The 23,739-nt window shown below is 37.0% G+C and overlaps 2 protein-coding genes across 3 annotated transcripts in view; both read left to right on the top strand.

Moving 5' to 3' along the window:
* The window catches only part of LOC134818897 (uncharacterized), an 89,125-nt gene extending 79,724 nt beyond the window's left edge, over positions 1-9,401 (top strand). Inside the window, exons 2-3 of one of the 2 annotated variants that reach the window (XM_063828609.1) lie at positions 6,372-6,413; positions 6,721-9,401. In XM_063828609.1, the coding sequence (XP_063684679.1) occupies positions 6,375-6,413; positions 6,721-8,889 (2,208 nt within the window). In that variant the 5' untranslated portion in view covers positions 6,372-6,374 and the 3' untranslated portion in view covers positions 8,890-9,401. The remainder of the gene's footprint in view (positions 1-6,371; positions 6,414-6,720) is intronic. The other variant, XM_063828608.1, reaches the window with a different exon arrangement.
* A 265-nt stretch (positions 9,402-9,666) lies between these two features.
* LOC134818895 (intraflagellar transport protein 43 homolog A-like) lies at positions 9,667-12,374 on the top strand. The gene is made up of 5 exons (XM_063828605.1): positions 9,667-9,810; positions 10,329-10,531; positions 11,429-11,554; positions 11,887-11,955; positions 12,072-12,374. The coding sequence occupies exons 1-5, from the start codon at positions 9,687-9,689 to the stop codon at positions 12,138-12,140; spliced, it is 591 nt and encodes a 196-aa protein (XP_063684675.1). The 5' UTR covers positions 9,667-9,686; the 3' UTR covers positions 12,141-12,374.
* Positions 12,375-23,739: the final 11,365 nt, after the last annotated feature.

The following is a 23,739-nucleotide window of genomic DNA, read 5'->3' as shown; positions in this document are numbered from 1 at the left end:
GCCCACCGAACATGATTGGTTAAGTAAAGTAGAAAGTAAGGTAAAATTTATGATACACATGTCTACAAAAATTCATTGCATTATGTGAAAAAATATCTATATTATAATTCAAAGAATTATTTTTGTAAAAATTTATGTTACAATGTTACAACCGCCCAGAGTGCAATTGGGTAAAAAAGCAAAGGTTGCAAATGTAAACCATGGTAACGAGGTTTGTTACCCTACATGCAGTGCAATTGATTGTATTAAACGTCTTTTTGATCCGGTTTTTTTTTGAATTCTTTAAGGGTTGATCGGTTTTTTTGAATTCTTAAAGGGTTGATTTTATATAGGGTCATTGCTATATTATTATGTGTATATTGTTTGAATTTTGTTTTGATCGGTTTTTGTGGTAATTACGTTGTGTTCAGTGCAAGATATATTTTGATCGGCTGTATCTTCGGTTGTGATGGATATTTTTTTGATATGATAAAAACTTACTATCAAAGAATACTATTAGCTTCTTCCCTGTGACCACGTCGGGTTTTCTAGTATAATTATAAATATTTCCCCACCAACATTAATTATTTATCTAATACGATATTCTAAATAAATGTATCAAAACATTATCCTATTTCTATACTCAACCGTAGAAGAAGAGAATTAGGTGACTGTATTTTGTTCTAATGTTGATATTAATATTAGTATGTTCTAGTTGTTACTCCTTTTGTTTTACGTTTTTCTGTTGCTCTCCTTTAATTATTTTAATGCAGTCACTCAGATGATTTTTTAAATCAGGACACTTCAACAAAGCACATACTCTGCCACAATAAAGGGGGCATAATTTTTAAAACTATGTAACAGTTCTAGAATTATTATTTATTATTCTCCTATTTCAAAAACCTAATCAAACTTCCATTGGAATAAAGATTTATAAAACGCTTCTTTGCCACATAAGGATGAAACCAAAGATAATCTTTCTGTTGAAAAATACAAAATATCACTTTCTGAACCAAATATCGAAAAGGTCATTCAAACAATATATATACATTTCAAATAAAATCGAGTAGCTGCACGTGGCGTAACGTTGCCTGATGGCACCCCCGCTTGGAAAAGTGCCCCCCCCCCCCCTGTTGGCGCCCTCCCCTTTAGGCACCCTCTCTAAAATAGACAATTAGATGTTCTAGAGGATCCGCTGGTATAAAATCTCTAAAAAAGTGTGTTAGCAGAGCACAATACATAGGTTTAACGGAAATGGTCCATTGTTATCAATATTTTTGAACTTTAAACAATCAAATATATATACACAAAATTTTCAAAACACATGATTTACTGCATTGGGCAGGGATGGGGTTGTATGAGACTTCTGATAGAGGGGTCTCATGTTTACTGTCCATCTTCTTTCCTCTAGCCCTGCACCCCACATAGAGCAATAAGTGCAAGTGTTGTTCTTAGCATTGTAAATCTTAAGAGCTTAATAGGCCATTTAAAGTGTCAGTGAGGCAGAAAGTAAAATCCAGAATATTTTACTTTCTGCCTCACTGACACTTTAAATGGCATATTAAGCTCTTCTGTAAACATAAGAATAAACTAGCCAACAGTTGAGCTTGTGCGAAAAGTCAAAATGTATTGTAGTATAAATATTTATGTTCACTGTACACTACAACGATTCCCTTACAGGATACTAAATATCCTGGCAGGGACCCTCCTCATTTTACCCTCAATTGCAGTGTTACATGACTTTTGATTATAGTTGCAGGACTGAATTTTATTTTTGAATATCAGACAAATTGATTAGCACAATCTTATACTGATGACATGACATTAGCACGCAGATTAGGAGCGTACAAATTAGTTTTCTTTTATGTAATTCACTTTAAACTCCTTAATTTAATAAACTATATTTCAGGTATTGATGACAATTGTGATATGAAAACCAGAAAGTAATATATGAAGCAATGTATAGATATCCCTCGAGGTTGGCAAAGAGTCATAAAAAGTCAAAACGTTGTTTATGTTACCCCTTCCTCTGATGAACTTAAGTCAAAAGATGACATACTACAATACCTAACCTCACCTGGAACTTGTAAATGTGGTCTTCAGTGCCCCCTCCATTTGGACTCTCTCTTCTCATTTGATGCTGCTATTAAATCAAAAGATTCCCTAGAAAAGCCATCTCGCCAAGTAGAACCTCCTGGTGAAAAAGTAGGGAAATCTCATTCAGCAAATGAAACAGTTAAAGGTCCTCCAATTTCACATTCATGTAATCTGAAAACTGTGAAACCAAAAAACGCAAGAGCAGGGTATATGTTCGACCCAAAAAACGTTATCTTCTTCCAGCTCTAAAAAGAACCCTACTAGTAATCAAACTGACTTAATAAAAGACTCTCCAAAATCGATGGGTAGTCCTCAAACTAAAAAACCAGCTGTTGAAGGTAATCATGGATCTACATCAGCCAGTAAACTTCCCCCAATATCGATTTTTTGCCAAGTTAACAGATATGCTGTTCAACAAATTCTGCAACTCTTATACTCAAGTTTAGAAAAGAGAACTCAAAAGCTACGATCACCTTTGAAGCAGCTTCAAAACCCTGATGTCATAAATGTTTCCAAAGATGTTCCGAAACCAAGTCCAGTGGGAGACACACACCCAAAAAACATTAATCAATCTAATCATGGACATCGTGCTGATATCAAGCCTAATGTAGGGTCCATAAATGTCAAAAATAAGTATGACCCCTCCCATTTGAAGTCTTCTCAGCAAAACAACAATTCTCGAAACCTTATATCTAACACACCCGCACCAAAAGCTCACAGGGATCCACCAGTTTCTCCACAACTTCCACTTGCTCCAGAACTTATGAACACTAATCAATCATCTAAACAAATACCAGATACTAATTTACGGAAAGCTCCTGAAAAACCTTCTGGCAAAGATAAGAATATTGATGCTGAACAAAGTAGGCAGAAAATAAAACAACAGAGAAATCCCGGAAACATGTTACAAATAGTTCAGAGTGAGCCTAACAGAGGGTATGGGAGCCAAAATAATATGTGGCCTCCGCCATATGCTCATACCAATCCCATGCATCCTGTAATGAACAGGTATCCATCGAATTATTATGCAATGAATCAGCAGGCAATAAACCAGCAAGCATTTCATCAGCGTGCTATGAATCACCAAGCAATGCTAAGAATGCCAGGATGCAACCCACTTTATGGCCAGCAACCAATGGTGAGATCGTACAATGAGCTACCCTCACAGGATGATAAGCGAACTAAAAGTAAGACTAAATCAAAGTCTAAACAACCGCCAAAAATCTCCAAGCAGCCTGCAATTGTTATACAGCCAGATAAAGGGAAGGTGCGAATCGACGGTTCATCCAAACCAACATTGTTAGTGTCACTTGGGGATTATGGTGAAAAAAAGGTTCTTTCTAAATCCTCTAAAGCTTCAAGTGATCATAATTTGACATCAGTCGATTCAATTCTGAAAACTTGCACAAATCCAAACCTAGGAACTATTCCTGACATAGATGATGATGTCAATTCAGAACACTATCCAGTACCCAAACCAGTATCATCAGAACAAAGTAATAACATTGCTAAGTATCCTCCATCAGTTGCATCATCTTCCCAATTCAGTAACTCCATGATTCCAGTTCAATATCTTACCCCCAGCACCTTAATGTATGGTGTTCCTCTTATCCAAAATGAACCAAGACAAAATCGAGATCATAAAAGTAGTAAGAGCGTGGAGAAGTGGGAGGGCGTTTTATCTCCATCGGAAGTAGATGCCAAAGTGCAGCAGATACTGTCATCTCCACAGAAAAATGAGGAACCCTCCCAAGCAGCAGAAAAAGAATCCAGTCCGAAAAAGAGGAAAAGACAACAATCTGCACCGCACATGTACGACAGATATCCTGGTAATCCTGCTCTCAGATTTCAAACAGGGCATTCAGTTAAAGCTTCAAAATTATCAAAATCAGAACCACACACTCCCTCAAACATTGTCATGAGTTCTGCTGGAAACGTGCCGATTGTTCAAAACATTCCTGTGTCTTCCATGGCACATCCTCATTGGGCTCAGTTTCAACCTCCTGGGCCAGGTCAAATACCTAGCTTTCCTATGATTCATCCCATGACTGGTCAAATTCCACAGATAGCTGATTTAGCCAGTCAAGTAGAGGGTAGGAAAAGTCATTGAAAGTTAGCATCTTGTGTGCAGGTTATAAATCATTAAATTACAATGATTTCTTGAAATTTAAATTGAAAATTACATAAACACCTTCTCGCATAGAATATGGAAAAGCAACCTGGCCAAAATTAGAATTTGGGCTCTGTTTTAGGAATCATTAATTGCTATGAATGTCAAAAGACGTACGATGCTTTTATTTTTCTTTGATTAGAATATTAGGGCCTGACGCATTTTTCTTCAACAACTCTAAAAACCGAAAATAAAAGTGTTTTCATTGCAGTTCTCACATTAGATTCCATTTTGTCCTCCATGTTACATTCGCCTTATTGTGCGTGTAGAAATCGTATCAGTCCTGATGACACACTCCAGTGATTCACATTTTTTGGTTCTATCTTGACACTTTACTGTCCTCTTACATTTAATGTGATTAACTCTGCATGATTTAGCAAAGTTTTATAACTAGTTTCATATAAGAACTAGGCTGATTTTAGCTGCTGGCTGTATTTAATGACTTTTCATATATCTTATACCCACTATTTCATGCCTTCCTTTAAATGCGCAATAATCCTGATTCATCATTTTGTGTGAATTTTTGACACACGTAGAAAGTAATTGTTAACTATACTTTGATTTATTGAAAAATTGTGTATTATAATTATATATTGAACTAAAAAGTAGTGAATTAGACATATTGCACAGTGTTCCTCTATAAAGTTGTAAATCTGGATTATTATGTGGTACGTTTTTAGTATATTTTTCTAAACATTATAAGTTCATCAATGGGTTGCTTTTTATTAATTTATACTATTATTATGTTGATTTTGTGAGGCCAGGACACCAGAAATCGATGGATTAATAATTATATAATATATGGCTCCTCAGCTCGTCATGACATGCTTTTGAAGACTTTTCTGTTGAAAAACAAAACCCTCTATCATATTTGTTATGCTATGATGTAGATGGATTATAATGTTGACATTCTCTTCTTGATCAACTCTTATCTTTTACAACTAGTTACATCTTGCCTACAACATTAATTCTCGTAGATTGTTTCCTCTAGGTCGTAATGATCTGTAATATGTTTGAATACGGGAATCAAAAAAGCTTTGAATTTTTATGAAGCTGTCTAGTATTCAGATAAAGCTGTCTGGGCAGTCAATCTATGAATTATTGACCAGGGTGATCACAATTTTAATATTCAATTATGCAAAATTCAACGCTGACAACCTCCTTAGATGAATTGCAATTGTAAGTTATCTTCAGATTTTCAAGAATGTCCGCTTTTGCTGTTTTTGAGGTTCATTTCATATTTTATAATTATAGTTTTAGGAGCATAGTAGAGTTAAACCCCTATTTAACCGCAAAGGAAATTAGTACCGTAAATCAGGGTTTAGACTTTTGAGTCCCCGTCACATGGTTTCTCTCCGCACCTCACTCGTTCTCAATTAGGGGATGTTACAACCCTGACAAGCTCGCTTGATATCCGGGACCCATTTATAAGTCGTATGTCAAAGAATCACGTGATATCAAACTAAATTGAAGACATTTTCCAAAATTTGGGGGGAAGGTATTAAGAAGGGTAAGAAGAAAGTATGATAAATCGGGGTTTACGTTAAATTGGGGCTCGGTAAATCGGGGTTTTGCTGTGACTGTATGTTTTCAATGCCCTTTTCTTATTATATTTATAGGTATATTATCAACTCAGCTTGCTGTATATTATCATCATTAAAGTCTTGGTTTGAATTTGTGAATTAACGAGATGTCTTTACAATAACTGTTTCTCACAAAAATTTAATAGTTAGGTTTTGACTTAGTGTTGTGAAATGTTTTTGAATTTGATGAAATAAAAAGATGCCAATTACTTATATCGGATCACGTTTCATTTACAATATTTATTGAATTCTATAATTTGCTGGTCAATGCGAAATATTTCATTTATTATTTTTCTTTAATGCAGATATTTTGTTTGATTGCTCATGCTCTCTGGTAGTAGTCTATTTTCTGTTCAAATTGTAACACAGATTGCTTGTACATACCAAAAAGGCTTCACAAATTCAACGTCGAAGAAAATTACAACTGCTGATATGTCAAATTTAATTTGACCAATAGTCGTTCAAATCAATTCAGGATTATACTGCAATTTTGATTTATGCAATGTTGTTCGTTTTTATAAAGTTTTGCAATTCTCATGCAGGTCATGTCCATCACAAGAGCCGAAGCTTTTCAACTTCTACAGGTTAGATAAAACTCCTTTCTATTATATCCACACAAAACCTTATCCTATTCACTGTATTCTCCACGGTTCGAGGTGTACATTTTGAGAACAATTTGCCTAAAGCTTGAAAAGTTGCTTTTAAGAAAATCAAAATTATTCAGCTTATCTAGGAGCACTGATAGCTATGTCTAGTAGGTATATCAATGAACAATTAGTTCATGATCAAATATTGTCAAAACGTGTGTGATGTGGGTGAATGCGACAACTAAACTTATTGGTAAATATTACTTTATTGACTAACTTCCTCTTAACCTGTTTTTCTTTTCAGGTATCTCCAGACTCTCCACACGATGAAATCAAAGCCGCATATCGTAAATTAGCCCTTAAATATCACCCCGATAAAAATAAGGACAATGAAGGAGCTAAGCGTCTTTTTCAAAGGATCAACGCTGCATATAATCTTCTAACAGGGGACGAGGATATTGGCAGTTTATCTGAGGACCAAATTATCAATCTTTTTCAGGAGCTTATCAAAACTGAGTGGTTCTCTTTTCTTTCACAGAATTCCCAGAATTTTGATTTTAGTGATGATTCAGACTACTATGATTCAGAGGAAGATATGATGAGTCATGAACAGTGGGATGAGATTGAGAAAAATGCCCAGAAAAATGCACAGAAACTCGTTGATGAAGAGGAACAAGAAAAGAAAAAGTTAGAAAAAAAGAGAGAACGGAGAAAAAAACACAAACAGCGTAGAAAAGAAAAGAAGCGTGAAGAAAAGGAGGTTACTGCTAAATCAGATACAAATTCAAAAGACAAATATGAAATTAAAGATGTTTCAAATGTTCAAATCATCAAAAAGGGTAACGTTACCAACTCACCCAAGGTAGCTGACTCTCCAAAGAAACCTAAAAATCATCTGGTTGAAAGTGATTCCGACACCCCCGAAATTGACCTTGGTAGTGCGTTTTGTTCGAAGGTCAAACAAAAAGTTGAAAAATCTGAAGCCAGGACTCGTAAAGCAAGCGAAAAAGCTGTGAATGGTGATGAAAATAACGGTACTTCTAAGAGGAATTCCAGTTCCCCTCCTCAAAATGTCAGTGAAATTGTAACGAACTCTAAAACTAATAATAATATTGTTAATTCTAAACCGTCACCTCCTCAGACTGCTAACGCATCCCTTCCTGAACCACCGACGGAAGAAAACTTTTTTAAATCTCAGGAGCATGCTCGAAAAGGTAACGAATTTGCTCAATTTGGTAAGCTACATAATGCCATTGAAGAGTACACCAAAGCTATTGCCTTGAATCAAATAGATCACCGATGTTATGGTAATAGATCATATTGTTATCACTCTTTAAAGAAATTTGAAGAAGCACTGAGTGATGCCAACTCTGCCGTTTCTTTAGTTCCAAATGAGCCGAAGGGATATTTTAGAAAAGCTAAGGCCTTGTGTGGTTTAAAGCGTTTCAGCGAAGCAGAAAACGCTCTCAGTAAAATCTTGGAGTTGGATCCTCAATGTTCAGAGGCAGCTCACGAACTTTTCGAGGTCAGATTATTACAATTGCAGGACTTTGGTTTTGACAGGAGAGCCTGTGAGCATGCCCTCATCAAATCTAAGAATGATATCCAGGGGGCAATCGAATTTTTGTTGTCATCCCAGTTTAAAGATAACATGTCTTTTACAACCCCGGATTATGAGGAGCCTCCCCCTCCACCTCCACAAATGCCGCCTCCTATTTACCCAAATATTTCCCACATTCCTCACACTCAAATGTCTACATTTTACCCCGTGATATCGGCCGGATCCTACACCGCATCTCCGATCAGAATGCCCTCTGTGGCACCGGGAACCAGACCCCACATGATGCAAATGCCAGTCAGGGTACCAATACCGTACCCGCGCCCTCAGAACATGCACATGAACAGCATACCAGTGAGCACCATGATGAGGATGCCAGCTCAAATGCAATCTCCCGTCCACCAGCAGTCTCCCCTTCATCCGGTGAAACCCCACAATCAGCAGCCCATGATGGTGCGCCCCAACACCATGGCAGTCCGACCTGGACCCAAGCCTCAGCATCACAACCTAAATGTTAGGCCCCACAATGATAAGCCACAGAACATGGCTAATGGCAAATCTGGACGTAAATTTGATCCTCGCGATTACTCACTTTGGATTGGGCATTTTGACTCCAAGAAAATAACAGAAAAGGATCTATACGATGTTTTTACAAAATATGGCAAAGTTTCGGGGGTAGTGATCATCAAAACTCACGGTAAGCCTCTAGCGTACTCCTTTATCCATTTCATGAGGCACGAAGATGCCAAGAGGGCTTTTAATGCTGCTCAAAATCACGTGATACAAGGAGTGTCTCTGGACGTTAACTGGAACAAGAATCCAACAATCGAGTGTGAGCACTGGTTACGGGGCAATTGTCCTTATAGCAATTGTCATTATCTTCACGTTAGTGATCATGATCATAAATTTAGGTAAATTTTTACCCAATGTCAGGTATCGGGGCTTTAAAATTAATTGATTTTTCGATTTAGTGTGTAGGATTTTCTTTTTCTTGAAGTTTTCCCCTCTTTTTCTATAATTTTCCAAGTTCAATTGGTTATAATATGAGAATATCTGGCTTTCTTTTCAGATCTATTTTCTAGTTTGTTACTCTATGAGCCTGTCTTATTGTCACATTGATTGCAATATTTACAGTCTAAATTCTTTGGTTAAATTGCGAATTGCAATGTTTCCTAGCCTTCAAATCTTTGTATAAATCAGTGAGTTGGACTTGGTTTTTCAAAAATTCATAAATTATTGAATTCATAACAATTATATTATTTATCCGGAATCAACGGTGTGAAGATGAAATAGTTTTACGATAGCTATAGTAAATTATGTGGTCGGTAGGTCGAAGGTCTCTGTGTGAGATAATTTATTGAACATCGAGTTTCGATGGTGATTGTTGTATTGTCAATTGTGAGTTTTTACTGGCACTTTGGTAAATGTTTCGCTGTCATGATTGTAGTCCCCTCGCATACCTCAGATCAATTAAGCTACTTCAGACAACTTTCAAGGAGCTTTAAAAACAATAGATCCCTATCGTTATTTATAGCTGTACAATGTACAATGTACATGTATGCCATTCAAAGTCTGCCGAGCGCTACACATTATCCTTTTTATGGAAATTTCTTTGTTGTGCTGCAACTCATCTTATTGTAACTTACAGTAACTTATCTTATTGTAACTTATCTTATTGTAACTTATAGCGTGCCTCCAAGAAAAGCGACGTAATGTCTGATATCTTCACTACGTCACCAGACAAGAAGGATCGGCCACAAGCGGGGCGTCGTGCCGTACAGAGTACCTCTCCCAATGAAGACTCTGAAATTCCTGCTCCTGGAGCTGCTGCTACTGGTGCGTTCCGGACAATTTAGCTGGCAAAGGGAATATCTACGTGGCATTTTATTCTGCAAAGTTATTTTACTGTACCTTTTATTAGGCTTTTAACTATGTTTCTGCTTGCTGTTTAAGTCTGGATATATGTCGGGTATTTTATGATTTTCATGCTACTACTAGTCGGCCCCGGTAGGTGCTTAATGGCCTGGGCAGTATTATTGACATTAAATACGACTTAGTGAGTAATTGATCCAATTCTGGGGGGAAAGATCGCTTTTTTTGACGAAATGATCTACCTTTTTATACTTAGAGAGCAATTCATCCTATAGAACATTTACAATTTGACAACGCCCAACCGTTGCCGGCTAAAATATACCCTGCGTAGAATTGTTCAGTCTATAAAAAACGGTCGATTAAAAAGGGCGCTGACCCTCCACTGCGCTGAGCCGCTGACCCTCCACTGCGCTGAGCCGCTGACCCTCCACTGCCCTTCTCTTAAAAGCTTTAATTTGTTTTAAAATGTCCTCCTTCCTCAGATTCCACGATGATGTTGAGCCCCTCCTCCACAGACGAACTGTCCCCTCCTCGTCCCATGCCCAAACAGGGGGGCTGGGGTGAAAACACTGCTGTCAGCATGGAGGATCCCAGGTTTAATACTCAGAGTCCCGGGGAGGAAATATCTGAAATTCCTACCATTCCAGTGTTGGAAGAGATGGCGGAGGAGGACCTCAGCTTTCAGGTGATGTTTCTATTACTATTCTTGGTATAGATTATTATAGTATACTAATGTTGTTGTTGTTGTTGTCGTTATAATGACCCGTCAAGAATTTTTATTGGCCGTCGGGTTTTCAATAGTGAGAATTCAAAATTCCTACACGATTTTTCGGCATTTCGTTCTAAAATCGGTCGCTTAATTAAATAGCGTTGACTTCCCCAGTCCCGAACCCATCTTATTTTCATATCCACCAAAAGTGGCATGTTTTCTAGTTCGTGACCCGTGTAAGTTCTAAGATTAAGCAAAGTACAGATTAATATTGATTCAATTAATTTTATGACAACTATGTGGAATGTGGATGAATAATGAACATGTCACCATGGTGACATAAAATTCAACTATCAACTCGTTTACTCATAACGCTACGTATAATATATTTAATTAGCAACAATTTTAAGTTAAACCGGTGCATCAAATATAGAAGAGCTTTTAAGATGCCAGTTCGTCATTTTGGTCATGTATGTACATCAACATTCAACACAGAGCGAGGGCTTCCAAAATACCATCAAAAATCAATTTAATCGGTCCCTTTTATGATCGAAGGTGTCTGGTATGGCTTTGAAATATAATATTTTGCATGCTTGAGCCACGGTACCTATTATATATTATGTGGGGTTATGTTGTTGACTGTGGATATTTGGCACTTGTCAAGACACCCCTTAAAACATATTGTCATATTATGTCATGAATTAATGGCCTTCGCTGCACCTGCCATTTATTATACCAACCATCAAAGATTTATCGATTTAATGATTCATGTAATGGTGATTTCGCCAAGATTATTATATAATAGTGATCACTTAAGTTATTTACTGACACCATATCTTTATTTAATGCGTATTTAACAGTATTGTCACTCAGGTTGCTGAAGCGCCAAATGTTCAAGTCAACAGAGTTGCTACTATCCGGGAGTTGGACCAGGAACTCAACAAACACTCAGCACTCATGATGCTTGATAGCAAGATAGATCTGAAGTGTCTTACCAGGGTAAGTTGATCTGTTGATTTAAAATACAGTTTTTATTTTCAATCCCCTATTTCGTGAACTACTTAGTTTCACATTTGCTATGGTGTTAAAAGTCAAGGTATTGAGTGAGTTATCACTCTATTAGATTTATCGAGAATTATCGCTTAATACTCCTGAGATTAATTGTGCTTGAGATTCGATAACTCTACTAAAAGGAACTATAAGAGGAACTGCGAATTCTGATGCGGGACAGTGGGAGAGGGTAATTAGGAATTAGTTCCGAACTATTAGTAGTTGTAGTAGTAGTGATATTATTAGTAGTGGTAACGGTTTTCCTATTTTCCTATTTTCAGTATTTGAACGCAGAGAGCAGTGTGAAGGAGAGTGATAAGCCATGGTACTGGGAAAGATTGTTCACTGAGGTAATTTTATTGATAAATTAACTGATTAACTACACAATTATGTAATAACAATTTCGCCAATTAGAGAGTTTATAACTGTATTTAAGTTTATTGAACTCTTGCCAATATTTATCCAGGTTGCATCTGAGTTGAACAGTGAATGGGAAGCGGTACGGGAGTTGGAAAATGGCGATGTGATAAGGTAGCAGGAATCTCTTCTTATCTCACTTTAATTCAAAACTGCTACTCAAAGACTCGTTATTGCAACTTATTCAGATATTTACCTGAACAGACTGCTGCGCAGTTTATTTTCGACGGGGTCACAACCAAGTTTTATTTTCAGATTTTCAGAAACGCTTTCAGAAACATTTATTTGTGTATAGATAATCGATGTATATTATTGTATAAAGTTATTTATTCTATTGTGTTTAAAGAAACCGAAAACACTGCGTTGTTGAATCTTAGTGAACCTGTCGTCCGGCACATATCTCAACATACATGAGACGCGCAGTGCAATAAGTGGTGAAAACATAGACTTTGCAAGGATTCGGTCCTGCGCGGGGTAAAAAGCATGCTGATGGTAGTCTTTTCCCGCTACACGCACGGATCGACGCGACGTAGTGCAATAGCTGTGATACGCTACGTCGATTTAGTGCTTCATTCGGTGAACAATTTCAGGCCATTAAGTGCATTTGGAACATGAGTATCTTCAGTACTTAGCCCTGAGGTAATGTAAATGAAACGAGCAGCTTTCAAGTATCAAGAGCTTTCTAAATGTTTGAAATAAGTTACATTTTTAATAGTGTATGTTTCGAGAGTCCCGTAGAAACTAGAATAAAATTAAACACTAAAGAGCACAAGATTATCCAAAGTAATCCGCTTCGAAATCGTTAGTCCACTCTATTAAAAGTTTCTTCCATCTTCGTTTGGATAACGAGTCCTTTGAAAAATCTCCGGCAGAATTTAAGCAAAACGCTTTGAATGGACACAAAAAAGGTTTTCGTGAAAATATATATAGTTTCCATTTCTTCCAGTCTCCTTGCAAAATCATGAACTTATTATTGAACTTCATGATAAAAAGAAGGACAGTGCAAGGACTGCGACGTTGAGGAAGATGACTGATGTAGGGTAGAGGGACTGTGTGGAGGACACCACCACGCATTGAGGCAAGGGAGAGTTCCACGATCCCATACTGTCGCATGTAACTGTAGCGTAACCAACCAGAACGTAACCTGCGGGAGTTCAGTTTAGGGAAACTGACTTCTATTAAATAAGGTGTGAATTTGAAGTGCTGTAAAGTAGGGACTTTACTCGGAGTGTACTGACCAGATTTGCAGTTGAAAGGAACTATGTCTCCAGTAGAGAATGGTGGGTTACCATTGGTAACGGCAGGTGTGGCTGTCGTTTCTGCGTGTTGTACCGTAGTGGTTATGTCGTTGCAGCCACCTGGTGGGTTTGTTACCATTAGTCTATCTGTCTCGCTAATGTGAGCTACGAAGGAACTCGTTTTTGAATTAAATGATCTGATTGCTCAAGATTTACCCTTCATCTACAAATGAAAACTAATTTGAAAATATTCTTGAAGAAAATAAAGGTCGACTTTATGAAAAATCTATTACTTTGACTAAGAAACTTTTGAGCTTCAAAATTCTTTTAAAGTTTAACTTGTAGATGAATGTCTGAAAATCAATCATGACATTAAATTGAAAGCAGAGAAATCGTCTGTCCAAAGCACATCGTGTCAGCTTCTCATTCTTAACCACGTATCACTATCAGTGATCACTATCAGCCATATCGGACATGGACATTGGGCGGTGACCGCGCAGTGCAGTTTAACATAAAAAACTCCACTCACGAGTGCAACTGATAAGATTATCGTTGGTGACCGTCCAGCCTTTAGAACTACTGCAAGATGTCTCCGTCGCACCCTTATCTCCAATTTTCTGTGAGAATAAATTAAACTTTATTTAGAGCTTGTTGTGTTATTAACATTTTAAAATCAGTAATTGTGTGTTTCGTATACTTCACTACTTCAGTATTCCAAGGAAACCAATCCTAATACCCCAGTGCCAAAAGATAGGGTCGTGTTACTGTATTCACGATAACTTATAAATGTAATTATGTGGCTAGCTGCGTATGTTATCTAAATTTCACAAGTAAATTAGATCACATTTTCCTTTTTGTGAGTTTAGTTCCGTTCTTAACCTACAAAAATGCAGCTGCCTCTCAGATTCTTGATGATAGCTCTATGTCTACTGATTTCCACGGCGGTGGCGAGTTCTGATGCTATCAAAATAAACCATGTCGAACTAGAAGACAATAGAGCTCCAATTCTACCTAAAGAACCGATGGTGATAAAGGTTGAGGACGGGGCGGTGACGATAACTTCAGGCAGAGTTGAGTACCGGGGCTGCTACAAGTTTTGTGTGGGCTCTGTGTCCTCCTACCCTTACAATGAGAACACTAAAGTGTGGAACCCTTTCGACCAGAGTACAAACCAGGTTTACTACTTCAGGTACGTTGAGGTGGACATGGAGACCTGCAAGTGGCCGAGTTGGGCCGAACATCCCTACCTGAAGATCCCTGAACTCTTCTTTGACACGACCTCCTCGACTTCTAGGCGTAGATCTGATAACGATTATGAGAGTGAGGGTGATTATTACGGTGGTAACTCGATTGATGCCAATAATGGTTCCAATTCCGATAACCAATACATCATGTCCTTACCGACCAAGATTGAAAACGACAAGTTCAAGTTCCTGATCTACCATCCGGACATCAATCCAAGGAACAAATGGACAGTGCGTTGGACTGGTTTCATGAACTCGTGCAAAACAAACGGCACCCTTCCAATCGATCTCCACTACGAACCTGATGCTTTCGATGCCAAACATTACATCACTTTTCCTAAATGGTAGTCGGAGGATAATGATATTGTGAATGTAATGTGATTGTGATGATTGACTGTAGATGCCTTTTAATACCATAAATTGAAATTTTGCAAGTGTGCAATTCTGAATTCGAATCATAAACCGTAATTCATAATGTTGTATTTTTTATTTATCGTTTATGTTTAAAAAAATTAAGATCACCATTGACCAAAAATAAGAATTGTCGTTATTGAATTAGTAAATATAACCCAACAATTACAAATCAGTTCGAAACCTAAACTTATAATCATAAAGTTCGTCAGAAATCATTTTTGTTCCTGCGGGTCCGTCACTGTTCGGAATTTAAAATAAGTCGATTCGAGTAGGTTTTAACTGCCATGCCATGTGCCGCCTTGCCGGCGGAGACCCTTTTACTTTTAGAAAAAGTGCCAGTGTATTATCACTAATTTAAAAAGTCTCTTGACAACCAAGCTGGTCTTTAGGAACTTTATACTCATAGACATAATGACAGTACCTATACTACCAAGTTTACCAAAATATTATATTACATTTACTACACTTGACACTGTTCAAAATGAAAGTTTCTGGTGTTTCTTGTCTCACGTCCGCGTGACCCTCATCGTCATTTCATTTAGTGTATCGGGGCGAAAACCACGATCAACGATGTCGATACGTCACGATACCAGATACTCGTGCGCGGCGGGGCTACAATGTGAGGCAAGGTGTTTCATAACTGCCTTCTAATTTTTAACAAAACATTTTGACCTTGCGAGTCGAATAAGACGACAGAAGATTAAGAGATGTGGAAATAAATTGCGTTGAAGAGACTAGAAAAGTTAAAGCTGAGATATAATGATAAATATAATTGTATCCGACCCAGTGAATTCTACATGAAGTACAGCAATTGCCATTGGCAATACACAGTGCCCTGTAGGCCTGTTAGTGTTTGTTTGTTTGTAATTGTTTTGCCGTCCCAATCTCGTATCGGAAACTGACAAAACTCATTTTGAGTGTGAAAACGGGTGGTACCTGCAAGTGTGTTCATTAAGTATATTTGGAGTTCTGTAAAACTGCGGTTACAGTTGTGCTAGAGTATTTTTAGTATATACGGTCGATATCAGGTATAAATCCCTACGTGCTTCCAAAATTTTTAATCTCCAACTTTCTGCACAATGTACTGGAATGTTTTGGAAAAAAAGGAATATGATATAAAATCAACGATTTAATGTTGGGAAGGTAAATTTAATTCCCTGGTTTCTTAGTGCTTAGGTCAGCTTTAAAGTCGGAAAATCAAATTGTATGTACAATGTAGGGTTGATCCCAATCCGATTATTGAGCGATGATAGCTAAATAGTTGGTTCCTGGGATATAGAGTCCTCCTGATTCCTCAGTCTTTGAGTGTGGTTGTTGCTCTTGTTCAGTTCTGTCCATATTTTCTCGTGTTAATGTTATGATCAAAGTTTTGAGGTTCATGTCGTCCTGTAATGATAATTTCTAAAGCGTGTAATATATGGGCTAGCATATCATAAAGAAAGGGAAAACAGGAGGTGGCCCACGTGATTAATCAGTTGATACAGGCAGGCGAGAGATTGCAGGAGAGGGGATCACGATACTAAAATACAAAATAGGAGTTGTTTAGTAAGATAGTAATAGATGTAAGGAATAAGGAAAGGGCTAAACGGCGGAGCCAATCCGAGTTACAATTATTGAGTGTAACTTTTTTGAAATTTCTCTATATTATATTTCTTCGTGTTATATGATTATCTTACGTTGTAAAGTTAGTTATAACTTCATTGTAATTAAGTTAACGTTTTTATATGTATGTGTCCTTCTTTTTCTCTTAGCACCTTTAATTTTACATAAAATGATTTAAAATTAATCTCAATTCGGATTTCGGTTTCTAGAGTTAAGTTTCCGGTCCGGTCGCCCAAACCCCAGACCAGTCGGTTCCACATATATTTATGTCGTAAAATCTCGTTAGCTTGAACGCACGACTCACGAGCGTACACTGCACACGCACATTCAAGTACCATAATCTAAGAAGAGTAGTTCTGTTTTTCTGGAATGTGAATTATGTAATACCTGGAGATGAGCCGTGTTATAATAAGTGAGTGTAACTTTTCTGTCATTTCTCTTTGTGCTCTCTGTGTTTCATGAGGTATATTTCTTCGTGTGGTTGTACTTGTACTGCGATAGTGTAACAGCAACATATAGCGATATATGTGCGTCAATGTCAGCTACCTAGCGATACAAGTCGCTATGTGACGATTTCAATATCTTACGTTGTTAAGATAGTGATAACTTTATCGTCTAGTTATTAAGATATATTATGTTAATTAAGACATTTTAAAAGTTGTCTTTTTATTTGTACGTGTCTTTCTCACTCTGCACATTAAATTCCACTTTCTGTACCTGTCATTAAGGGGGGCTGGTTGTCACCTCAATAAGTGGTGACCGCTGGTTTTCTACTAAGACAGATACAGAGCTTGGCAAGTGGCAAATCCAGGACCCCTTTCACAACCAGGTTCCATCTTTATAAAAATAGTTTCGGCTCAAAACTCTATGTACTGATACTTGATGGGCGATAACTCCTAGCATCAGAACCTCGGTATTATTTTACATTTGTTTAGCTGACAAGGTTAATTTGGACTAAAGTACTTAACATTTGCACTACAGTGAAGATTGCTATGACCAGGAATGAAACACAGTACGAGAAATACCTGCGGAATGGGAATGAGATATTTGAAACCTACTGTTCAACTGGAGACAAACATCCCATCATGTTACCCAGAGCTCCTCAACAAAAATATGTAGACCTTTACCCTGAAGATCAGCCCGGATGTAGTTTTGAAAATGATACAAATCAGCAACTCAACTATGAGGCTGAGGTTATTGTATACAGAGCTTTAGAGAAACTGAGTGGTGAAGATTTTATTGTTCTTCATAGTTTTGAATATACTCATTTCCAATATTATCTGGGAGATTAAACCCATGTTAAAGGAAAATGTACAGAGTGTAAGAAGAGAGCAACTAACCGAGAAGGCGAGTGTGACTTCGTAGTGATAGCACCAAACTGCTTTGTAATTATTGAAGTGAAGAATATGGGTCATATCGGGAATCAATCAGACCCTGGGTGTAACAATAATCAGCAGTCGCAAGCATTAGCCAAAACTTTCCAGAAAGCAATGGACCAGAGGAACAAGATGGTAGAATTTGTAAAGAGATTTTGTAAACGGTTAACAGTTCTCCAGTTTACTGTTTATCCCAACTTTGAAAAAGCATCCAAGAAAGAATTTCCGATAAGCAGGGATAAACTTTCGTCAATAATTTTCAAAGAAGATTTAGAAGATTTTAGTGATTGGTGGAAAGACAATGTAAGTGATCTTGTCTTGGATGAGCCTTTGCATCCTGAGTTTCGCACCAAACATGAAGATGTTAGGAACTTATTATTAGTTATATGGTGTACAGATAAGACCATTTGCGATAAGTCCAAATGTAGTTTGGGTAAGTGTATGGTAAACATTAAGGGGGGGGGGGCCAATGGGTATTTTTTTGTGAAACTTGATTTCGAGATAGCAGTTGACCAACAAACTAGGACCAGTGACCGAACTTTTGAGGGGGTCCCGGACCCCAACCGCCAAACGGTGCGCGCAGGGCAGCCACGCCCATATTTGGTCCAAATTAGGCCCAATTTAGCCAAATACCCTGTACATGCCCCAAACCCAGGTTTATGGTGCTCTACTTGTAGCTAGTGGTCTCCTGAACTCGTATATGAAATTTCATCAAGATTGGACAAAAAATGACTGAGTTATGAGCCAAAAACCATATGCCCATATTTGGGCATACGCACCAAATTTGGTAGATTTCGTCCCATAAATTGGTCAAATATCAATATTTTTGAATAAAACTTACTTTATATGAAAGGTAAGCCTAAACTACATATTCTCTGTAATTTATAGCTTTATATCTGTTTAAATGTGGATACTAAGGCGAAAAAACCACAAAAAATGAACTAAATTGCCCATATCTCGGTTTAGTTCGCGATATTCGCGGAATTCGCGGAATTGATCTCACCAAAATTGTAACAACTCAATCAGTTTTCAAAATTTTTGCATGAAATTTTTGGAATCGACTCGAAATCGCATTTCGACCTTATTTTAAGAACGGATTTTTGATTTAGGCCTCAAAAAAAATTTGGCGGCCAAATTCCAAAATTATATTACAGAAATTCAGAATTTGGCCGCCAAATTTTTTTTGAGGCCTAAATCAAAAATCCGTTCTTAAAATAAGGTCGAAATGCGATTTCGAGTCGATTTCAAAAATTTCATGCAAAAATTTTGAAAACTGATTGAGTTGTTACAATTTTGGTGAGATCAATTCCGCGAATATCGCGAACCGAGATATGGGCAATTTAGTTCATTTTTTGTGGTTTTTTCGCCTTAGTATCCACATTTAAACAGATATAAAGCTATAACTTACAGAGAATATGTAGTTTAGGCTTACCTTTCATATAAAGTAAGTCTCATCCAAAAATATTGATATTTGACCAATTTATGGGACGAAATCTACCAAATTTGGTGCGTATGCCCAAATATGGGCATATGGTTTTTGGCTCATAACTCAGTCATTTTTTGTCCAATCTTGATGAAATTTCATATACGAGTTCAGGAGACCACTAGCTACAAGTAGAGCACCATAAACCTGGGTTTTGGGCATGTTCAGGGTATTTGGCTAAATTGGGCCTAATTTGGACCAAATATGGGCGTGGCTGCCCTGCGCGCACCGTTTGGCGGTTGGGGTCCGGGACCCCCTCAAAAGTTCGGTCACTGGTCCTAGTTTGTTGGTCAACTACTATCTCGAAATCAAGTTTCACAAAAAAATACCCATTGACCCCCCCCTTAACGAACAACTGCGTTCAGGAAGATTTACCTTCAGGAGCAATAATCCTGGCGTTATTCCATCACCCAAGATCGTCAAGGACTTTTTAGGAATAGACAACTTGACTAAACAACAGTACGATTTGATAAATTCAAATGAGAAGTTTTTGTGGATCAATGGACCCGCTGGAGCTGGTAAAACTGTTGTACTACTAGCTAAGATACTACAACTAGCATTGTCAAGTGAAGACAACAAAATTTTGTTATTATGTGAAACGCATAACATTGGTGACGCCATGACATTCCCAGAGTATCTACATAAGCCGCTAGAAAAAGCAGGTGTTAAGCACTATTCTATTTTTGAGAGAGAAATGGTTGGTAAACCTGCTGATGAAAGCTATCGTAGAATAAGAGGCTATCTTAATGACAATCAAGTTGTCATAATGATGATTAGGGATTTTAATACTGAAACTAAGCATATCGAAGGCATCGATAATACATCGCTAAAAAACATAATACGTTTATTTCAAGGAAAAGGAATTCACGTGTTTTTCGACGATATTCAAGGAGTGTTCAGGTGGGATAAAGTAAAAAAAGACATCAATAAAAAGTATGAGATATTTAAAGCATTGTTCGAACTGTCATGTTCTTGTCACGTTTGGATCTCATGTGACACGCTACAAAGCCCACATTATATTGTTGATGAGGATGAAAGGTTCAGACACGACTCTAGACTAGCTGGATTTTTTAACGACGGATTATCATCTACACAGCTAGTAAGTCTATCAAAGAACTTGAGAAACACCTCTGATTTGTCGAGAACATTGTCAGTAATTCGAGAACATATCATTGAATCGGGACACTATGTATCAACATTTAGAAACGATTTTGCCACTTTACAAGCCCCCGGGCACTACATACATGGCCCAAAAACTATCGTGCATGTTCTGCAAAATTTCAACGAAGAACTTATATATTCTATTCTTGACAAAGAATTTAATGAATTATGTTTTGATGATATGATAGATAGTAATGATGTTGGTATTCTTTACAATAATAATATTGAGGTTAATGACGTAGCAAAATTAGTTAAAACCATTGTGGATGGGATATTATTTTCAAAAGATATTACACCATGCTATGTGCAGTCAACATATTCAAAAGAATGGCCAGTAGTTATAGCACTGCAACAGTTATTAAATTATACAATTGATAAACAGCCGGACGGATTTCCAAACTTTTCAATTGATTTAGAGCTTTTATATCTTACAATGTCACGAGCACGAGTTAAGTGCACAGTAATAATGTTTCCTGAAAAAGGTTCGATACTTGAGGATTATCATCGCATGTGTAGTCTACTTGATAAGCTTAAAGATTCTGTTGAAGTAAGATATCACTGACACTTCAAACTTTAAAATACAATTTATTAACTGATCCAGATTAATGTATTAACTAGGGATTTAAATATTTTGTGAATAAACATCGGGATAAATAATAAATTGCCTCATGTTTGTACTGTAGTAGATGATATTACTATACTACTGATTTTATCTTTTCATTTCATTTCATATTTTAGACGAAGCTATGAAATGGCTTGAATCCCATAAAATATTCTGGACTCTTTTTTTGTTTCATGCAGCAGTAACTTTTTTAAGAACTTTTATTATACCTAACCACTAACAGTGTAACAAATTTATTATAATTGTCTCGTTATGTAACTTGTTACTTCTACTTATCAAATTAATAAAACAAATATTTAATAAAACAAATATTTATTTTTACGGCACAATCAAACAATATCAATAAAAAATAAATAAGGGGAGGTTTGAAGAGATTTGAAGTGCCGAAGGCCACTGCTTATCTTTAGGATTTGAGAGTGACCTGTGCTTGAAACCCCCTCAACCATCCACTACTGTTTCTTGACTTTTCCAAGGCGTTTGACCTAGTAGACAGTGAGATACTGCTACATAAGCTGGAGCACTATGGTGTAAGAGGCCTCAGCTTATCCTGGTTCGAGTCTTATCTAACTAACCGGAAACAGTATGTTTACGTCAACGGTTGCAGTTCAGAAAAAATAGGACTGGAACATGGAGTTCCGCAAGGATCCATTTTTGGTCCTATATTGTTCATTATCTACATAAACGACCTTGCAAATGTAAGCGATATAGCCCATTATATTTTCTTCGCTGATGATGCAAACATCATCGTTTCTGCCGACACGTACACTGAACTGAACATGCGTGCAAACAGAGTTTTAAATACTGTACAGACATGTGTTAAAAACAACGGCACAAAAACTAAATACATGATATTATTACATGATTATTCACTAACAGATTACCAGAGGATATAAATATTAGTATAGTCATAGAAGGACAGCGACTAGTGAAAAGTGAACATGAACGATTTTTAGGTGTCATTGTTGACTCAAAACTCAGCTGGAGCCAGCACATTAAACAGTTAAAGACTAAAATATCCAGAAATGCAGGGGTAATGATGAAACTTAAAAGTTCCATTCCGAATAAAGCTAAAAAAATGCTGTACAATAGCTTAATTCAATTTTACCTGTATTACTGCGCTACTGTTTGGGGTACTAAATCTTTAAATTCCATTCAGCCTTTATTCTCTGCTCAAAAGAAAGCTATTCACGCCACTGATTCAGAATATCATAACTATTTTTACGACAAAGAAAAACGTAAACTACCATCTCACACAAAATCCATCTTCAACAAAATAGGAATTTTGGCTCTTCCTAATCTCATTGCTAAAAGCTGTCTAACTTTTATGCACAAGGTTTATATCGGAGTAGCACCATTGAGTATCTGTAGTATGTAGTAAATTAATAATCTACCTGTCTACGGTATGTGTCAGTGCACTCAGGAACGTACACGAGACCAGCCTCTCTGAACAATTCCTCACAGTTGTCCTGACTCTCGTAATACTTTTCAATAAGTCGTTCAGGGTTCCACTTGAAGTGATCAACTAACAGTCGACGAACTAACGATCTTTTTATTTTAAATATTTCATTAATTGTGATGTACCTGTGTACAACCAACTCGACTTGATTCTATATTGTATTCTGTATAAAAAACTTTAAACCTTGGTAAATTAGAAGCACTGGATTGATGTAAAAACAGATGTAATAAGATTTGGAGAATGCATGGCTGTTGTGGAATATAAGGTCTCTGTGAAAAGGTCCACTCAGTTGAATGTTTTCAACATTTTCAACACTTTTAGTTGAGTATTCTCAACATCCAAGGCTGATCCCCTGAATCTAAAACACAGGACGAATAACGTTTTATCAGGATTTTAGATGATAGTGATACGAACAACAGAATTGGATTTGGTCAGGATATAACAGTAACCAGTACAGACTACAGAATACAAGAATGATAACGGTAGCAAACGATAGAACGATAGCTTTGATATATTGAAAAAGGAAAAAATTCACAGGATAACTGATTGATAAAATCAAAGGACTCTAAAAGGAATTACCAGGATAACTGGATTTTCAGGACAACTGGATTTACCAGGATAACTAGGATTACTGAAAAAAGTTATACATCCCAGATGAGTTAGGAATCGAATAGATATAAGCTCGAAAAGGTTGAAATGTTGAGTGTTCTCAACAACATTGATACTCTCAAGTTGAGAATTCTCAACGTTAGATTTGGCTCTAGACTTGTACTCCTCGAATATTCTGTTTTACTCGATGAAGTGCCTACTAAGCCCTGTAGGCCTACGTGATTTATGATCGACAATTTGGTTTTAGAAAACAACACTCAACATCTCATGCCGTAAACTATTCTGTCAATAAAATACTTAATGAGATTGAACAGAAAAATCATGTAATTGGAATATTTATTGATCTAAGTAAAGCATTTGACACAATTGAGCACGATAAACTCCTGCATAAACTTGAACACTATGGAGTAAGAGGTATTGCACTAAAAACTCTTGCTAGCTATCTAACAAACCGTAGCCAAGTAACTTCTTTTCAAACTGAAAAATCGGATAAGTGTTCAGTTGAGTATGGT

Source organism: Bolinopsis microptera, chromosome 7 (genome assembly GCF_026151205.1).
Source record: "Bolinopsis microptera isolate Bmic1 chromosome 7, MBARI_Bmic_1.0, whole genome shotgun sequence".
In the NCBI taxonomy this organism is placed as follows: domain Eukaryota; kingdom Metazoa; phylum Ctenophora; class Tentaculata; order Lobata; family Bolinopsidae; genus Bolinopsis; species Bolinopsis microptera.
This window is presented reverse-complemented; position numbering and strand designations above follow the sequence as displayed.

Coding starts and splice junctions, on each gene's coding strand:
- LOC134818895 (XM_063828605.1), top strand. CDS start 9,687: ATGTCTGATATCTTCACTACGTCACCAGACAAGAAGGATCGGCCACAA. Junction 9,811..10,328: donor TCCTGGAGCTGCTGCTACTG/GTGCGTTCCGGA, acceptor CTCCTTCCTCAG/ATTCCACGATGATGTTGAGC. Junction 11,555..11,886: donor ATCTGAAGTGTCTTACCAGG/GTAAGTTGATCT, acceptor TCCTATTTTCAG/TATTTGAACGCAGAGAGCAG.